Source organism: Hyposmocoma kahamanoa, unplaced genomic scaffold (assembly GCF_003589595.1).
Source record: "Hyposmocoma kahamanoa isolate Upper Pololo Valley unplaced genomic scaffold, ASM358959v1 224, whole genome shotgun sequence".
Classification (NCBI taxonomy): Eukaryota; Metazoa; Arthropoda; class Insecta; order Lepidoptera; family Cosmopterigidae; genus Hyposmocoma; species Hyposmocoma kahamanoa.
In genome coordinates, this window is record NW_020653743.1 from 7,042,314 (window position 1) to 7,059,731 (window position 17,418).

The 17,418-nt window shown below is 37.1% G+C and overlaps 1 protein-coding gene across 2 annotated transcripts in view; it reads left to right on the forward strand.

Moving 5' to 3' along the window:
* Positions 1-17,418, forward strand: part of LOC113228126 (IQ motif and SEC7 domain-containing protein 2) — a 343,310-nt gene that overhangs the window by 321,583 nt on the left and 4,309 nt on the right. For both annotated transcript variants that reach the window (XM_026461306.1, XM_026461307.1), the window contains 13 exons: positions 412-535; positions 4,270-4,366; positions 5,207-5,366; positions 6,432-6,576; positions 7,829-8,023; positions 8,488-8,705; positions 9,407-9,587; positions 10,576-10,785; positions 11,890-12,027; positions 12,949-13,075; positions 13,540-13,743; positions 14,711-14,789; positions 15,841-15,971. In XM_026461306.1, coding sequence (XP_026317091.1) covers positions 412-535; positions 4,270-4,366; positions 5,207-5,366; positions 6,432-6,576; positions 7,829-8,023; positions 8,488-8,705; positions 9,407-9,587; positions 10,576-10,785; positions 11,890-12,027; positions 12,949-13,075; positions 13,540-13,743; positions 14,711-14,789; positions 15,841-15,971 — 2,009 coding nt within the window. The remainder of the gene's footprint in view (positions 1-411; positions 536-4,269; positions 4,367-5,206; positions 5,367-6,431; positions 6,577-7,828; positions 8,024-8,487; positions 8,706-9,406; positions 9,588-10,575; positions 10,786-11,889; positions 12,028-12,948; positions 13,076-13,539; positions 13,744-14,710; positions 14,790-15,840; positions 15,972-17,418) is intronic.

The following is a 17,418-nucleotide window of genomic DNA, read 5'->3' on the forward strand; positions in this document are numbered from 1 at the left end:
CAAAGGATGCTGGTCGATATAATGAGACTTATAATTCAATCCAGGAATCTAGTTATAAATCACCAATTCGGTTTTCGAAGAAACCACTCTACTATTGAACAAGTGCATAGAGTGACAAATGAAATACGAAAATCTATGGATCAAGACTTCCAACTTTCCGAGTGAGTGAAATTCAATAAACCAAATTCATCCCCTAATATAGATAGAACATATTCTTACTATATTATTCTTACTTACACACAAATAAATTCTGTCGAATTGAGAACCTCCTTTGTTAAAGTCGGTTAAAAAACAAATAATAGTTTTAATTATATATTGTGGTGTTATTTGAACATAAGTGTCATGACTGCAATTCGTAGTCAGGATTATTTTTATACCTTTTTTAAACTGTATCGGTATTGTCTTTTTCAGTAACCACATGCAATGTGAAAGCCAAGAAGTGGACGCCATGATGGCACGTGTCCAGCAGTCAGCCCACCAGATTCACATGATCGCACAGGACCTGCCGCATCACCGTAATGACGCCGACAGTGGGGTTAGTTGATTTATTGATTATTATTACCCTGGACTTCCCTGATACTTCTGTGGACGAAGTCCTTGTGAAAGCGTTCGTCCAGGGAAGTACAAAACAGCAATTGTTTTACCTTTAGGCGCACGACTTGTTGTCCCGTCACTTAATATTATAAAAATATATATTTTTATTATACATAGGTACAGCATACCTATTAAACGAAATATGTCGTTGCAATGCGGTTAAACTTTCTGTATGTCTATGAACCAAACCCAATTATGCATTCAGAATTAGCTGTGTTGATCGAGTTGATCTTGCCTAATTAACAAGGAGTATTCAACTAATAACTTTTTTGTAAAAAAAAAGCCGACCTCAAAAGTTCGTGGAATTACATCTATTTGCCAAGTTTTGTATATATCGATTACCGGAAAGTGCGTGAAACCGGATTTATCCCCTAGTTTGCCACCCTTAGACGTGAAATATTTTCTTCAAATTTAAATAGGACCAACAATGAGGTACCCTTTTTCCAACAAAAAAGAATCATCAAAATCGGTTCTTCAATGCCGGAGTAAAGTCGGTTAAAAAGACGATTTAACCTTGATAGCGGTCGGTGGTGCAGTTAGCATTATGGGCGCGTAATGAGAAGGTCCCGGGTTCAATTTCCGGAAAGTCCAATCTATTTGCCATATTTCAGGATCGTAGCAGGAAAGGTTACTGTGTCCCTTAATTGTCTTCATGTCAACGCATAGCTACCCAATGCATTGAAAAAAATCCTTGACATAAGGTGCTGCTCCAACTGGGCCTCCGCTTTCCTTGTCTTGTCTCTTGATTGCCAGTTGCGAGCCCACGTGACCAAGTAACCAGTGCCTCTACTATGAGATTTTTCATTTAGTATTCCCAATAGATTTTACTTTACAAAGTATACAGCGCCCCTAGCGGTCACACAAAGAACATGAAATTTTGCTTACAAATACCAGCTAAAAACACTGTAATCTCACGTTAGGAATATAATTTGCCGACTCCATTTCAGCTCCCTTATGTTCCATCTTCTATCGAACCTGCAGTATATCATCTCTCTCATGAGTCATCACATACCGTCGTTAATAGCATTATATAAGTTTCTCAGCTTTTATTTTAATATGAATTAAATTGCAATTCATTAAAATGACTTGCTAAGAAGGAATTCACAAAGAACGTTTACTAATTGTCGACAGACGCGACGTTTCTTACATTATTTGTTCAAATGTGTTCTGTTTTTATTTCTGAATCATGTGGACATATTTTAATGTCATTTACAATATTTGCATATCTAACTTCATGTACAGTCGTCACGACTAGTTATATTTCTACGCAAAGGTTTTGTGAATTCATTCGAAGTAGAGTTATGTTGTGGGCAACATTATTTATTATATATACATTTTGAAATCATTTTAACACTGTGTTTATATCGAAAGAAATTTAATTTTTTAACAACAATATTGTTATGATAACAATATTTAATAAACATTGCTTTAGAAAACGAGGTGTTTAAAAGGTGTCTCCTCCTTGCCGAAACTGCCTCCGTGGCCGAACGGTTACCATGCTGAACTGCCACGCAGAGATCCCGGGTTCGATTCCCGGGCCGGGGGAAATTTTTGTATGGCCTACATTTATTTTTCTCGTGACTTAGTGTATAGTTTGTGGTTGTCTACCACTGGACTGGACTGCCACGCAGAGATCCCGGGTTCGATTCCCGGGCCGGGGGAAATTTTTGTATGGCCTACATTTATTTTTCTCGTGACTTAGTGTATAGTTTGTGGTTGTCTACCACAAACTATACACTAAGTCACAAGGTTTCCCTGATGCGAGTCTATGAGTTTGGGCGTTAATAAAAATAAAAAAAGGTATATAAAATCTGATGGAAAAAATAGAAATTATATTAAGAATAAAATAAAACGGATTTCTCTTTGGTGTTTTGGCAGAGATAAGGTCCGAATCACGAAAAAAATTTTTCTTATGAATCATCAATAAATTTATAATCTTTTTATAATTAAAATATTAATTTTATAACGTATTTAAATTTGTGGTGTAAACATAACATACATGTAAGAATGTATGGAAAGTATATAAAAATAAGTTAGTTTAGAATTAACAAATATAGAAATTGTCGCTTTAGCTAGGTTAACTATGCAGACAATTACTTTTAAAACTCGTCAAACAAACTGTTCGTAAATGTGTAATTAAGGCTTAGTTCATTACTGATGTCATCTTCCTGTTATCAGTTATCTCCGAGACTTTAAACCAGTACGACGTCGAAAAAGTGATAAAATCTTATAAATTAACTATTTAAATGTGAAAATGACTAGAAAGCGAGGTGTATTAAAATCTGAAGGAAAGAATAAAAACCCAATTAAGAGTAAAATAAAGTGGCTTTATCTTTGGTGTTTTGGCAGAGATAAGGTTTGTATCGTTTGTAAAATTTTGATAATTGAAAATATCCTACAGGATATATCACGGAGAATGTGCCATGGCTTCCACCCCAATGTTGTGGATATTCCAAGGATTCGCTCGAAGCGTTTCCACATTTATATGGCGAATGGCTATTGAGTGGAATTCCCTGCCTGCATACTTATTCCCAGAACGTTATTGGGACTTTTCAAGGCGAGAATGAATAGGCATTATTTAAATGTGGGTGCTCTATCGTTTACCTCATCGTCACTTATCATTAGGTGAGGTGGAGGTTAAATGCACATTTATACTGTGCTTCCATTTTCTCAATATCACTTGGCAATCATCGGATTTCCGAATGATACGAATATTAATTACCATGCCCATTAATGATCGGATTTAAAATCTATAATAATTTGAACTACGTACTTTATTGTTGTTTTGTTTCGATATCCGTGTGAACTATATATAGCTGTAAAACTAAGTCCCTATTTTTAATAACATTTACTCCATGTCAATAAGCAAGTTAACAAAAATAAATACAGTGTCCTTCTTTTATATAACTAAAACCGAATATTTTTCCGGTTATTAGTCATTTCAATTCAGTTTGTTTCTGAAAGCATTTCTTCGTCTAACATTGCTATGTTATTATGTTCGCCATCGATGGAATAATCACTTTCCGCGCTGCTCGAACAGGTATTTGTTATAAAATTGTCCATGTACGGTTCAAACAGTTGTTCAAAAGGAACTAATTTATCTTTTTACATCATATTCTTTTTAAAAATTCTTGACTGTTCCGATTGAAACACCACAAGCTACAGAAACACATTTTTGGATTTAAAAAAAATCAATGTTGTCTTTCTTGAACGTATCAGCTTCTTGAAAAAATATAAGTACACGCTGTAATTTATCTGTCATGCGGGTGACTTTAGCGGCTTTCCTCCCATTGTATAATAAATAAAAAATGTAATAGCAACTCTATATACTTCCAAGTCGACTGAAAGCGTCCAGTCTGTACCAAAGGCAAAGGGCAACTGAATAAAACCCGACGACACAGCTGAAACACGAAGTTTGCCGAGGGACATTGAGAAAATATAAGCCCTGTATGTTTATAAAAAAAATCTAATTAATTCCAATGTATATCGAGTTCTTAGGTTTTCGCGATTGTTACACATAGGAAATGAAACTAATTTTCCGGATTTAAATCGAGTATATTTGTTTCTTTTTTCAAACAAACCGACGAAAAATACTTTCATTTCCTATCTTTCCAACGTAATTGTGCTGCCCTTCTTGTGTCTGCGCAATAAAACGTTCTATATCTTCTTTTGCAGGTATGCAGTTGCTCAGTGAGTGGTTCCGTGACGAACATTTCGACGTCGTCATCTCACAATGAATCTCTGCATAATCACCAGCTGTTAAACAATTCAGGTTAGTATTTTCATTGGAAGCAAATATGTAAACATATCTTTATCTATCTTATGTATCATGTACTTTTTGGTCAGTCAGTTTATAATCTTAATAAGTAATAATATGATGTTAATTATGTGGCATGCGTTCCTCTTAACAACTCATGGAATAAAGTTTCTTCAGTTTATTAGTTGGCATAGCGTCTGACACGATTTGCTAGGAGACGACACGGTTCGAATCCGGCCGGATCGAATAATTTTTTTTTAAGTGCTCGATTTTTGTATTATTAATTATAACAAACTACTCGAGTATTTTCACAAAAAAATAATTTAAAATCATGGTCGTGAAACATTTTGACATTCAATAAAAACTTCGTTTATTCACAAAGTTCGATTAAAAATTAGAGGAAATGATGCATTCCAGTCGGTGGTACATGGAAAATGTTCTTTTACTTTATATCTGAAAGAAAACTTGTACCTGAGTTACATTTTAGTAGCCGTAGATCACCATCTTATTTATTTCTGTCGGCAAGCAGTAATGTCAGCATAACTGCTTTCCGGTTTTGAAGGGTTAGGGGGCTGGTGAAATTACAGACACATGGGACTTGTCAACTTATGTTTCAAAGTGATGGGCGCAGTCGCAGTGCCCCTTAGATCTTTGCGATTTAAAGCTCTGTATAGTAAACACCAATGTGTATTGTGTCTTTGGGGTTCAGGGAATTGAACATATATTCGTCTACAATTACCTTCCACTTTGCTTCGAACCGATTTTTCAATGAACTCGTCTTAAAATGACTTATTGGTTTCCTCTACCGTTTTGAACTGTTTTAAAGTTATTTCATGTACAAATTTAATATTGCAGGTCCAATTTACGGCAACCTGCTATCATCTGGCGGCAAGCCGCTATCATCGCCGGCCACCCGGCAGCAACAGCTGGCGGCCGCGCAGGCCGCAGCTGCCGCCGCCGCCGCGAGGCGTTTACCACCTGAGATTCCGAAGAGAACTAGCAGTATTACTCTCAAGTAAGTTATAATTTAAGTATTAGAAACGTTCTTCGCTTTGTTAGTGCAAATTATCCTGCTTATTATACCACTGACGACCTCGGTGACCCAACAGTTTGCACTGTGGGCACTTGATGAGGTTCGATTAGTGATAGGAACATTTTGGAAAATGAACTTAAGGCTGCTAACAGATTGTTGGTCGTTATCAACTTCATGCATTCGAGGTCTCGGATAATAACTGCATGCAGTCGAGATCGACTGCGTGTGGTTAATGCACGAAGTCGTTATCAACTTCATACAGTCAAGGTCTCGGTTGCATGTGCTGGATAGTAGGAAGAGGTGGTCCAATGAGAAACAGACATGATAATATGTATTTGTAAGAATAGTAACATCAAATATTAGATAATTATAAGATTTTTATGAAAAAAAAGACCTCGTATGTGGAATTACATCTATTTGCCAAGTTTTATTGAAATCGGTTACCGGGAAGTGCGCGAAACTGGATTCATCCCCTAGTTTCCCACCCTTAGAGGTGGAATATTTTCTTCAAATTAAATGGAACCAATACTGAGGTACCCTCTTTCCAACAAAAAATAATCTTTAAATCGTGAGTAATCGCGTAACGTACACACACAAAAAAAACACTCGAATTGAGAACCTCCTCCTTTTTTAAGTCTGTAAAAATTATAAAAGTTACATGTTTAATGTATTTATTTATTGTGTATCATCAAATTATTGATGAACTTTCAGCCACTATAGTCTTTTTTATGATACACAAACGGACAAACACTCGAATGGTCTGACTGTAGGACTAGCGACGGAGCGAGACATGCGCGAGACCGACATAGAAGCGCGAGATATTGCATTATCTGTGCGAAAACTGATGGAAAGTAGTAACCGCGACCTATATAGGCATTATGGTCCATAAGACATAAGATCACAAGTCTCCTGTTATTGAAACAGGTTTTTGGCTCTTTTTAAACCTCGATCTGAAAGACGGCTGTGACTTTATATATATATTTATTCCGATTAATTTTCTATACTTTAACAGCATTAAGATCGTGCAAATTTAAACAATATTTCCAGTGCCGAGAGTCCAGTGTCGCTACGCCGAGCGGAGTGCGGAGCGGTGGTGCGCGGAGGATCTATGTCCTCTGTTCAGTCCTCTTCCTCCTCATCGTCACAGGAACACCGCCATCACTACCACCAACCTTACCAGCCTAGAGCACAAGTAAGTACAATTACTGCATCACTATTTACATGGCCACGAACCGAGTGTGTCTAGTTTTTTTTTAACTGCAAAAAGATCTTTTTGACGATTCCTCCATTCGTCCTTTCCTAAACCTTTAACTGCCTTCGTAGCCGAACGGATACCATGCCGGACTGCCACGCAGAGGTCCCAGGTTCGGTTCCCGGGCCGGGAGAAATAGTTGTATGGCCTACAATTATTTCTCTCGTGAGTTTGGGTGTAATTTGTGGTTGTCTATTGTGTGTCCATGGCACCCGCGACACAGGGTTTCCCTAGTGCGGGGCTATGTTGAGTGTGTGCGTTATTTATTATTATTTATTTATAAACGCCTATATTAAGGGTTTATTCGAATATGGAAATGCTAAATGCTAATAACTGTCGGTTACTAGCAACAATGCATAGACACTAACTATCTCAAATGGACTGTGAAATGGCAACCGGTACTATCTCAATTTTGACAACTTTACAGGTGAAGAAAAAATAATTTATAAAGCATCTGTTTATTAAATAAAAATACGTAGTGTACATACATACATGTGTAATTAAAATATTTAAAAACTACGTATTTTTATTTAATAAACCTGATGCTATATAAATGATGGAAACAATTTTTTTCTTCACCTGTATGTAATTACGTGAGTGAACGAAGGAATGAATGAAATGCTCCTGACTGCATATAAAATTACAGTGGCTACACAACAGTAACATAAGAATAAAAATAGTAAATAAATGTACAACAGATGGCCGTATTGCTATGTAGCGTTTTTTTCCAAGCAACCTTAGGATAAATATTTTGGATATGCAAAAGGGGTGGTAATCAAATAATACCTTCAAAAATATGCTACATAATAAATATAATATGTTATGTTAAGCAAAGCAAAGCGACGTTCAATGGGCTTTGTAAGTATATCTTGAAATGAAATCTGTATCAAGTGATAAAATACCGCATTAAAGGTATTTATTCATAGTAAAGTTACTGTAAAAAAGAAATATCACCTGTATGCTTCCAAAAAGGAAGTGAATGACGACACATTGCTACACTTTTGTATAGTATCTTATTTCCTCTGCGTGACTTACTTCATGTCTAGTTAATGTCTGTGTGTTGTCTATATACATTTTTTTGAAAAATATAATTTTACTGCGCATCCATACATAATCCTCAACTTTTTAATATATTCCTTTATAATGCATTATAAAACAAACCCTTCCCTTATACAAGTATTTGTCTGCACAGGAACCTCACGTGCACATCCAAGAACAGCACTTCCAACAGCACCAACGTACTGCCTCTGGAACCCTGTTCGAAGGTCCCGACCGTTACGCCGTGTGGAAGAGGCAGGACGCGCCACCCTATTACGAAGCCCCTCCCGCGCCTGCTGCCTGCTGTCGCCCTCAACACCCTCATCATAATGCTACTCAGCCTTTGAAGGTACGAAAGTACTCGAAAATGATGAGGCTTTGGCTGCTCACTGTTAACGCTCAATTTAAAGTTCTGCGTATTTGAATGGAAGCGATTTTTATTTGTACATAGTAAATGGAACTTTAAGAAAACGATCGAACATTAAGAAAAATTCCTTCATTTCTTAATTCCCTAGAATTCTTCAGCGTACCGTGCATAAAGAAAGACTCACAGATTTCTCATAGATGGCGCTACGACAAAAAAGTTCCCATAAACCAAAAACAAAGATCTGCAATAAGCACGTAGAAAAAATAGTAAGTGCTGTTGGTTCGTTCCGTACCTCAGTTGGGAGAGCGTCAGACACGATATGATGAAGGCGCTGGGTCAAATGGAATTTTTCTTAGTATTTGATCGTTGTGTTAGTAATTATATGAATTGTCATTTTCGTATGGAAATTAAAATAGTTTTATTTATTCCGATTTATGCGATTCCAGGTGTCAGAGACAGTCCGTAAACGCCAATACAGAGTTGGCTTGAACTTGTTTAACAAGAAACCCGAGCGTGGTATCGCGTACCTGATCTCGCGTGGTTTCCTCGAGAACTCCCCACGAGGTGTCGCCAGGTTCCTCATCACTCGCAAGGGATTGAGCAAGCAGATGATTGGAGAATACTTGGGCAATCTGCAGAACCCGTTCAATATGGCTGTGCTTGAGTAAGTCGTTTAAAAAAAGTTTATAGTTTTTATACTCTTTTCCCTGACCTTTACGTAACGTTTTCTAAAGATCAAACTTCTGAGGCCTTAGTGTACGTATACTTAACTATCGCGTTTGCGTTAAGATTTTAATTTAAACCTTATATATATATGATTAAGATTTCAATAAAAATCTTAACGCAAGCGCGGTAGTTAAGTTTGAATGATTACAAATTAGTACTCAGGCCTCTGATGTATTCGAGTTTTTAGTATTTATTGTAAGGTGCTAGCTGACAGCATAATTTTATCGCACATGAATTAGCTAATAATACAATTAAAAACTACCTTAATGTTAGATCTCACAAGAAATCGCATATTTTCGTCGAACTCAACTACAATCTATCAAAATGTATATTGATAACTTCTGACGAGAATATTAACCTGAGTAAATATATCACATAATAGATTCCACACAAACATGATTCAAAGTGTATTCTACATTTAAGTTTATTTGAAAAGAGCAATCTCTACAGTTTCTTGCTCGTTCTTCTCAGAGAAGTCAGCACAATAAACGAGCAGTAGCTTAAGAAATGACGTTTTCAAGTTTAACAATTTTACCTTTTTTTATTTTATGGAATAAATGATTATTTGACTTTAACTAATACATTTCTACATATTCTCGGTCTGTGTATAACAATTCTAAAACAATGCTATTCTTTCAGATGTTTCGTAAATGAGCTAGATCTCTCTGGTATGGCCGTGGACGTGGCCCTGCGCCGGTACCAGGCACATTTCAGACTGCCCGGTGAAGCGCAAAAGATCGAAAGACTCGTTGAAGCGTTCGCAAGACGCTATTGCGTCTGTAACCCAGATTTGGTGCAACGGTTGAGGACACAAGATACGGTTAGTAGTCAGATTTAACTTAAAATCGCCAAACAAATTGTAGACTGTACAAAAACATTTGATAATAACTAATCCATAATAATCTCCCTCCTGGCTAACTGCCGTAACCACGGAAGAAAAAGCAATGGAAGTGCCTTACTCCTCGATTACTATCAGAACCGCTGTCGCCAAAACTCACGCATTCATAATTTGAAACACTATGAAATTTTGATAATGATTGGTCATAGTTTAAAATTTAAAAGAAATAACACATTCTAGACTGTTAATATAATTGAAACTTTACTCTCTGGTGGCAGATCGTTGAATGTTCAATAACATCAACACCTATTATTGCAAGTTACTTTTTGATTTTATATTGAAATTTCAATCAATGTGCTGCTATCTAGCGGTTAACATCCAAACTATTACGAATTCGGTATGTTTACTAAATTATTCGACCAAGATGCGACCATATTGCAGCGTTATAAGGTTTACTTTAATTTCTTGTAAAAAAAAATGTCATTACGATAAACAGAAAATTATAGTTTAATAAAATTAAATAAAATAAGATTATGATGATAGAAACACTACTAAATTAATACTAAAGCTAGTGCGACTGTCATTTTTGCCCTCCAAAGCAGCGAAATAAGGTATTTTTCTATAATTTTTGAGTTGAGTTGTTACATATAACGTACTGAGAAGCTGTTACTGAGACCGAGAAGGGCATGCCTCACTTGCGTAGAGTGAGAGATGCGGGTTATTGTTGTGCTTACCCTCTTTCTGACCTCGTACTGACCGCTATTGGAACTCGATCTCATTTAAAACAAGCAAAAAATACAAAAATCGCATTAACACTTAAGGCGTGACCGCCAAATTATATTCTGGTTGCGAAGTCTTGAGCTACGAAGGAAAAAAGCCTTCTTAAAGTTATGTTTTTCTAGTTAGATTCTCATGGTTAACTCTACTCGTTTAAATATTTGATTTAACTATTGTTTACTTTTTCCAACAGATATTTGTCCTCGCATTCGCGATAATAATGTTGAACACAGACCTGCACACGCCAAACCTCAAACCTGAAGCACGAATGTCTCTTGACGATTTCATTCGCAATCTACGCGGCATTGATGATTGCGGGGACCTGGATCGAGATATGCTAGTCGGCATTTACGATAGGGTGAAGTCTAGCGAGTTCAGACCTGGCAGTGATCACGTTACACAGGTAGCTGTTGGTTATTTCTATTTTTTTTTTAATTATAATGGTCGAATTGCGTTCGCAAGAACAAGTATTTTTATAGGAAATAAAACTATTTTTCCGGATTTAAATCGCGTATATTTGTTTTCTCAAACAAACCAACGTCAACCGTGACCATGGGATTGGGATGGGTTGGTGCTATTGCTATGTGTAACAATCGCGAAAATTTAAGAGCTCGATTAGGTACGACTGGAGAGATGCGGGTGGTGTTATCGTGTCATGTCACGATCACCAGTGTAGTGTGAGCTGCGCTATACTCATACTCTCACAGATTCACATTATATAAACAAATCAGATTGTAATTTTATACAGAATAAATCCGACCACTAAGTATTGTCATTTAATCCCAACATCGCAACGGACTAAGGGTTGTATTCTAGAACTCTACTCAATGCTCAAGTCAGGATTTGAGTATGGCTTAAAGCACTCGAAATCATACTCAAGTCCCTGCCATTAGGGTCGTATTTCCAGTGCTTGTGTTTCAATTGCAATCCTGACTTGATCATTGAGTAGAGTTCTAGAATACGACTCATAGACGTTAATTCGAATTTTGAAATTATGGACAGAGCTAAAGATACTACGGCGTGGCTTTGTAATAACTAAAACACTTATCAACAATAACACTTAAAATAACTGATTGGCATTATACGTATAAAAGATTATAGATAAGACATAATCTACCAAAGCAACTATCTCGTACGCAAGGTGACGCTAACGGTTTAAAACCATGGAAATACTTAATTTAAAATAATTTAGAAGCAGTGGAGCTCCTAGTGAAAGAGTTTGTCCAAGGAAGTACTGCCACCTTACCTATTTTTGCCGCCAAGCAGTAATGTGAGTGAGCATTACTACCGGTTTTGAAAGGTAGGCGTGCTGGTGAAATTATCGGCACTTGGGACTTGTCAACTTATGTCTCAGGGTCTCGGGCGCCGTGTCAGTGCCCCTCAGATCTTTGTGATTTAAAGCTCTGAGTGGCACTGCAACTGTTAGGAACAGGCGTGTCGCTTACCACCAGACACACGACTTGTTCGTCCCGTCACTTAGTATTATAAAAAAATGCATATTTTTCAGGTGATGAAAGTCCAGGCTACAATAGTAGGGAAGAAACCGCACCTTGCGTTACCCCATAGGCGATTGGTGTGCTACTGCAGGCTCTATGAAATAACCGATATACATAAGAAGGAACGCCCAGGAGTGCATCAGAGAGAGGTAACTTCTTATTTCTACTATGTGTACAGCCTGGTTGGTGTGTAAAGACTCAAAACAAATCCTTATTGCATTGACTTTAAGCGGCACTTTCAATTGTTTTACACGAATTATAGTTGATTTTTTATTAAATTATCAGTTAAAGTGTCAATAGCAACCACTGGAGTTTATTCTCAAAAAATAGTTGAATACCATTGTAGTAAAAACATTGTGATATTCAATAAAAATGAGCATTGTAATTAATATAGCCACATCTCTGTAAATCTTCTGGTAGCTATAAAGGTACCTGGCTAAGCGAAGAATCCTTCATAAGTTCTCACAGGTGGTACTATGGCAAAAAAGCCGTTTAAACTCAATACCAAGATCCTCAACAAGCACACAGAATTTAGTATTTTTTTTGTGAAATTGCTCCACTAGTTTCTTACAATTATTAAAACAAAGATCAAAACACTAAGAAAAATTCCGTCGATGCTGCTAGATTCGGACTAGTGTCTTCAGGATTGAAATCATCGCCAGAACCGTGTGTGATATAGAATTCTCACAAATGGCGTTACGGGAAAAAGTCGTTAAAAAACAAAACAAAAGATCTGCAACAAGCACATAATTCGTAAGGTCCGCTGGGTCTTTCTGTGGCTTAGTTGGCATAGTGTCTAGCACGGCTTACTAGAAGACGTTGGTTCGAATCCAGCCGGATCTATCCGTAGTTCAGTTGTTAAAGCGGTAGCCACGTTAAGGCGGCAGACGTTGGTTCAAGTTCAATCACATCGAAGGAATTTTCTTTGACTTTGTTCGATCTTTGTATCAATAATAATGATCAGATATTTTTAGACTTCCACAGCATCGATAATTTTGATTGGAAGCGTTTTGGTGAGCTCATGAAAATTCTAGAGTTAATCTTATATTTGACAACCTATTCTTTCACAGGTATTCTTATTTAACGACCTGCTGGTGATCACGAAGATCTTTAGCAAGAAGAAGTCTTCTGTGACGTATACGTTCCGACAGTCGTTCCCGCTCTGTGGCATGGTGGTCAACCTGTTCTCTATGCCGCGTAAGTATCATTTTATGTACTCGTATTATTAGTAAATTATTTTAATATTCTTACTTTGATCTCTCGGTACTAGAGAATTGCCCATGGCGCGGGACCAACTTAATTTCACCGGTCTTATTTCAATTTAATGTGGGGTGGTGGCTTGAAATGAAAGCGAATTCGCAGTAAAACAAATTATTTTATATTTTAAAAGAAACTCCTGTACACGTCTTAAGTTCTCTCGCGCCATTCGTCTTCCTTCCCTCTCACACATACTTTCCCGCTCACACGCATAGTGTTGTCATCCTACATGTATTTCACTGTTATTGGTTTAAGTCGATGAAGTAAGTTTCTCTATTACGAGCTAACTTATTTTTTTTAGAATTTAAATAGGGTACAGTTTTCTGAATTAAACGTAGTCCTACAAAACTATACGTGACTTGTTTGGCTTAGAAGTAAATTTAACTTATTTATTCCTATTTCAGACTATCCATTCGGCATTCGCCTTTCCCGACGAGTTGATGGACGTCGTCTTGCGACGTTCAACGCACGCAACGAACACGACCGATGCAAGTTCGCCGAAGACCTGCGCGAGAGCATCGCAGAGATGGATGAGATGGATGCTATGAGGATCGAGGGAGAGCTCAGCAGGGGCAAGGGACGTAGTGCCGGTGGTTCGGCGCGGAATGGTAAGAGATACAAACCTATAACACCTTGCTTATGAACTCATACATTTCTAGGACGTGAAGACAGAAAGTGGAGGGGTCCGCTACACGTTTACCAAGGGTTGTGATTACCACCGATAATGTGATACATTGCCAATATTGCTATAAAAAATTAGCAAATGCACGTATCCCATCTTATAATAGGTCCAAACAAAATACAAAATAACGCACACACTAAATAAATAACGCACACACTCAACATAACCCCGCACTAGGGAAAATCCTGTGTCGCGGGTGCCATGGACACACACATAGACAACCACAAATTACACCCAAACTCACGAGAGAAATAATTGTAGGCCATACAACTATTTCTCCCTGCCCGGGAATCGAACCTGGGACCTCTGCGTGGCATTTCGGCATGGTAACCGTTCGGCCACGGAGGCAGTTAAATCTTAACACTTTGATCGCCTCTGACGCTTTAAAGTTAAAGTGTTTTACATTAACTTGCCTGATACGCCAATGATGCCTTAAAGTGTGAATCCCTTTAATTTTTAGTTGAAATATTAAGATATTCCTTGTGTTATTTAACACTGCCTCCAATGAACACTATGCCAATTTAATTTTCTAATCTGTTCTGTTTTTTTTTCTTTTTTCACGCAGTTTGTGTTATTCTTTTCGAATTTAGTTTTTTGTTTCCTTAAAAAAAATACAGTTGAATTGAGAACCTTCTCCTTTTTTTAAAGTCGGCCAAAAGTACGTATAGTTTCACTGTGTCCGGTCAAAAGTTAGGCATACAAACATATTGAAGGTATATTATTAATATTATTATACATTTAATCACATGCAATTCAACAGATTAAACTAGGTGTAACATATTTTTTAATAATATCACATGGGCTTGCATACATGGATTTAATAAGTCAGTCATTAATTTAAACGCGGTGATAGTTTTTTTATAAATTAATTAATTATAATTATTTTCCTACAGTGATGGAAAACCGTGACAGTGGAGTAGCAGACGTTGATGTTGACCATCAACAATGTATGGATCACATGCATGTACACGGGTAAGTAAGTCCCTCTACGGAGGTCATTGCTCCAACAAACATTTTCACCAATTTATGTTGGTGTCTAATTATTTCCGATGTATATGGGAAGAAATTTTTAACGGAGTGTGTTTTTTTCCTCTTATTCATGAATTTTTTATTTGTGAAAATACATAAGTTGATAAATATGTAATACTTTTGCTGTGCCCGGCCAAGGGTAGTGCAATGCATGTACCATATTGAAGGCATATTGTCTTTTCTGGCATTTTGTCTATTTACTGACATGAAAATTAGGTATCACATATTTCAGCTTTTTTAAATACTATACGTTGTCGAACAAGCGCGCAAAAAAATCTAATAAATAGGTCAATAATTTCAATTCAGTGACAATAAAATCAGTCAATACTAATCATAATAAAACATATTCTTAATGTTACAAAGATCAAACAAATACAAAGAAAAAATCCTTCGATCCGATTGGACTTGAACCAGCTTCTATAGCTTCAACGTGGCTGCCGCTGTTACCTACTGAGTAACGGATCTTACGAGCCAGTAGATCTTGCAAATTTCTCTTTGTGCTTGTTGCGGTATCTTTGCATTGAATTTCAACGGTTTTTTTTCCGTACCTCCACCTGTGAGATAGTCGCTAGCTTTTTTTTCATCGGAAAATCCTCCTAGGATACCTCTCCTTGTTGTAATGGGACTTGTCAACTTATGTCTCAGGGTGATGGCCGTAATTACAGTGCCCCTCCAATCTTTGCGTTTTAAAGCTCTGAGTGGCACTGCAACTGGTTATGGATAGGTGTGCCGCTTACACCAGGCCCGCCCACGACTTGTTCGTTCTATCACTTGACATTATAAAAAAAACTGAAAAAATATTGTTGAAGTTATTTAAACGCAGTCATCTACTAAATTTACAGAATTTTATTGACATCATTAACAGTTTATTCCTTTTTCGAATGCTTCATCACAATGTTTTGCTTCACCTTGTGATAATAAGTAATCTAAACAGCACATGAATCGAAAAAACTTAGCGGAGAAAATCTGAAATTGAGAATGTTTTCTGTAACAGCATGGTAGTACCTCCACCACCGTCATGCCCTGCGCCGGCTGCGCCATCGCGTATGTCATCAAACCCGCCGCCCACTAGCATCATCAAGAGGAACGTGCTGTCAAACTCGCTCGTCGACATCAATGATCCAGGTATGTTTATGTCATATTCTTTGTGCAAACCTATAAATGACCATTACAGTGTTCTGGTACAGGTTGATAAAAAAAAAACACTGACCATTTTAAAGGTGCATGCTGTATAATGGAATTAAAAAATACATGTTCGGTGTTTTTTCAAATACTTAACAAATAAATAAGTTGTGACGTCTCAAAGTTTTCCGAAAAACTGTGAACAATATTAACACTCGATGATTAGCAAACGCCGTTGCTATAGCAAAAAGAACGGTGTGGGGGCAGTGGGAGGAGTCAGCGCGCGAGTTCATGTATTTGACAGAGAACAAAGTATTAAACTAACGCGCGATACGTTAGCGCAGGTCTGTCGTCGCGCGGCGCGACGTGCTCACACCTAGGCGTCTAGACAACTCGGCGATGATCGCTCAATTTTATTTACTATTTAAGTTAGAAATTATTGGGAAATAGTAACATGATAAAAATGGGGAAATTTTCTTTTGTTTTATTTCACTAATGTGTTCTATTACTGAATCTTGTGCACAGGAAACAACATGGCCAGTAATTTTTTTATCTCACCTGTATAAGTGCTATTGAAATGACAGGTACATGGAACTTGTCAATATAAAATTTATAAATCTTAGGGTGACAGATGTAGTTACAGTGCCCCATAAGATCTTTGCGATTTAAAAGTTTAACTGTTTTGGATAGACATGTTGCTTACCACCGATCTCCCATCACCTGATAATTATGTGTATAACTTTTTATAAAAAAATAACCGACCTCAAAAGTTTGGGGAATTACATATATTTGCAAAGTTTTATTGAAATCGATTACCGGAAAGTGCACGAAACCTGATTAATCCCGTACTTTGCCACCCTTAGAGGTGGAATATTTTCACCAAATTTAAATGGGACCAATAATGAGGTACCCTCTTTCCAACAAAGAAAAAATCGTCAAAATCGGGTACAATCGGTACCAAAACATCACAATCATAATTAAGTTATTTGTGAAAACACAGGTTATTTGGAAGTTGACATGTACAAAATAAGTAGTTTCACTGTGCCCGGCCAAACATTAGGAATGCAAACGTATTGAAAGTGTTATTAATTATACATTTATTCGCATGCTTTTTAACAGACTAAACCTACATAAATAACATGTTATTTTTTCTAATATCACATGAGCGTGCACACATGGATTTAATAAGTCGGTCAGCAATTTAGGCGCAATGATAATTACATGAGTCAGTTTCAATTAAAATATTTTTTCTCAAACATACAGTGGAATTGAAAACCTCCCTTTTTTGAAGTCGGTTAAAAAAAGTAAAGTTCGGTGACTCATGGCATGAACTAATAAATCAAGAGAACTACGATAACTACTACGAGAACGAGAGAGCTAAACGCGATACAAGACTGCGTAGTCGGTTATTTAGTACCTATTGGTTCACCAGATGTCGCGACGTGTACTG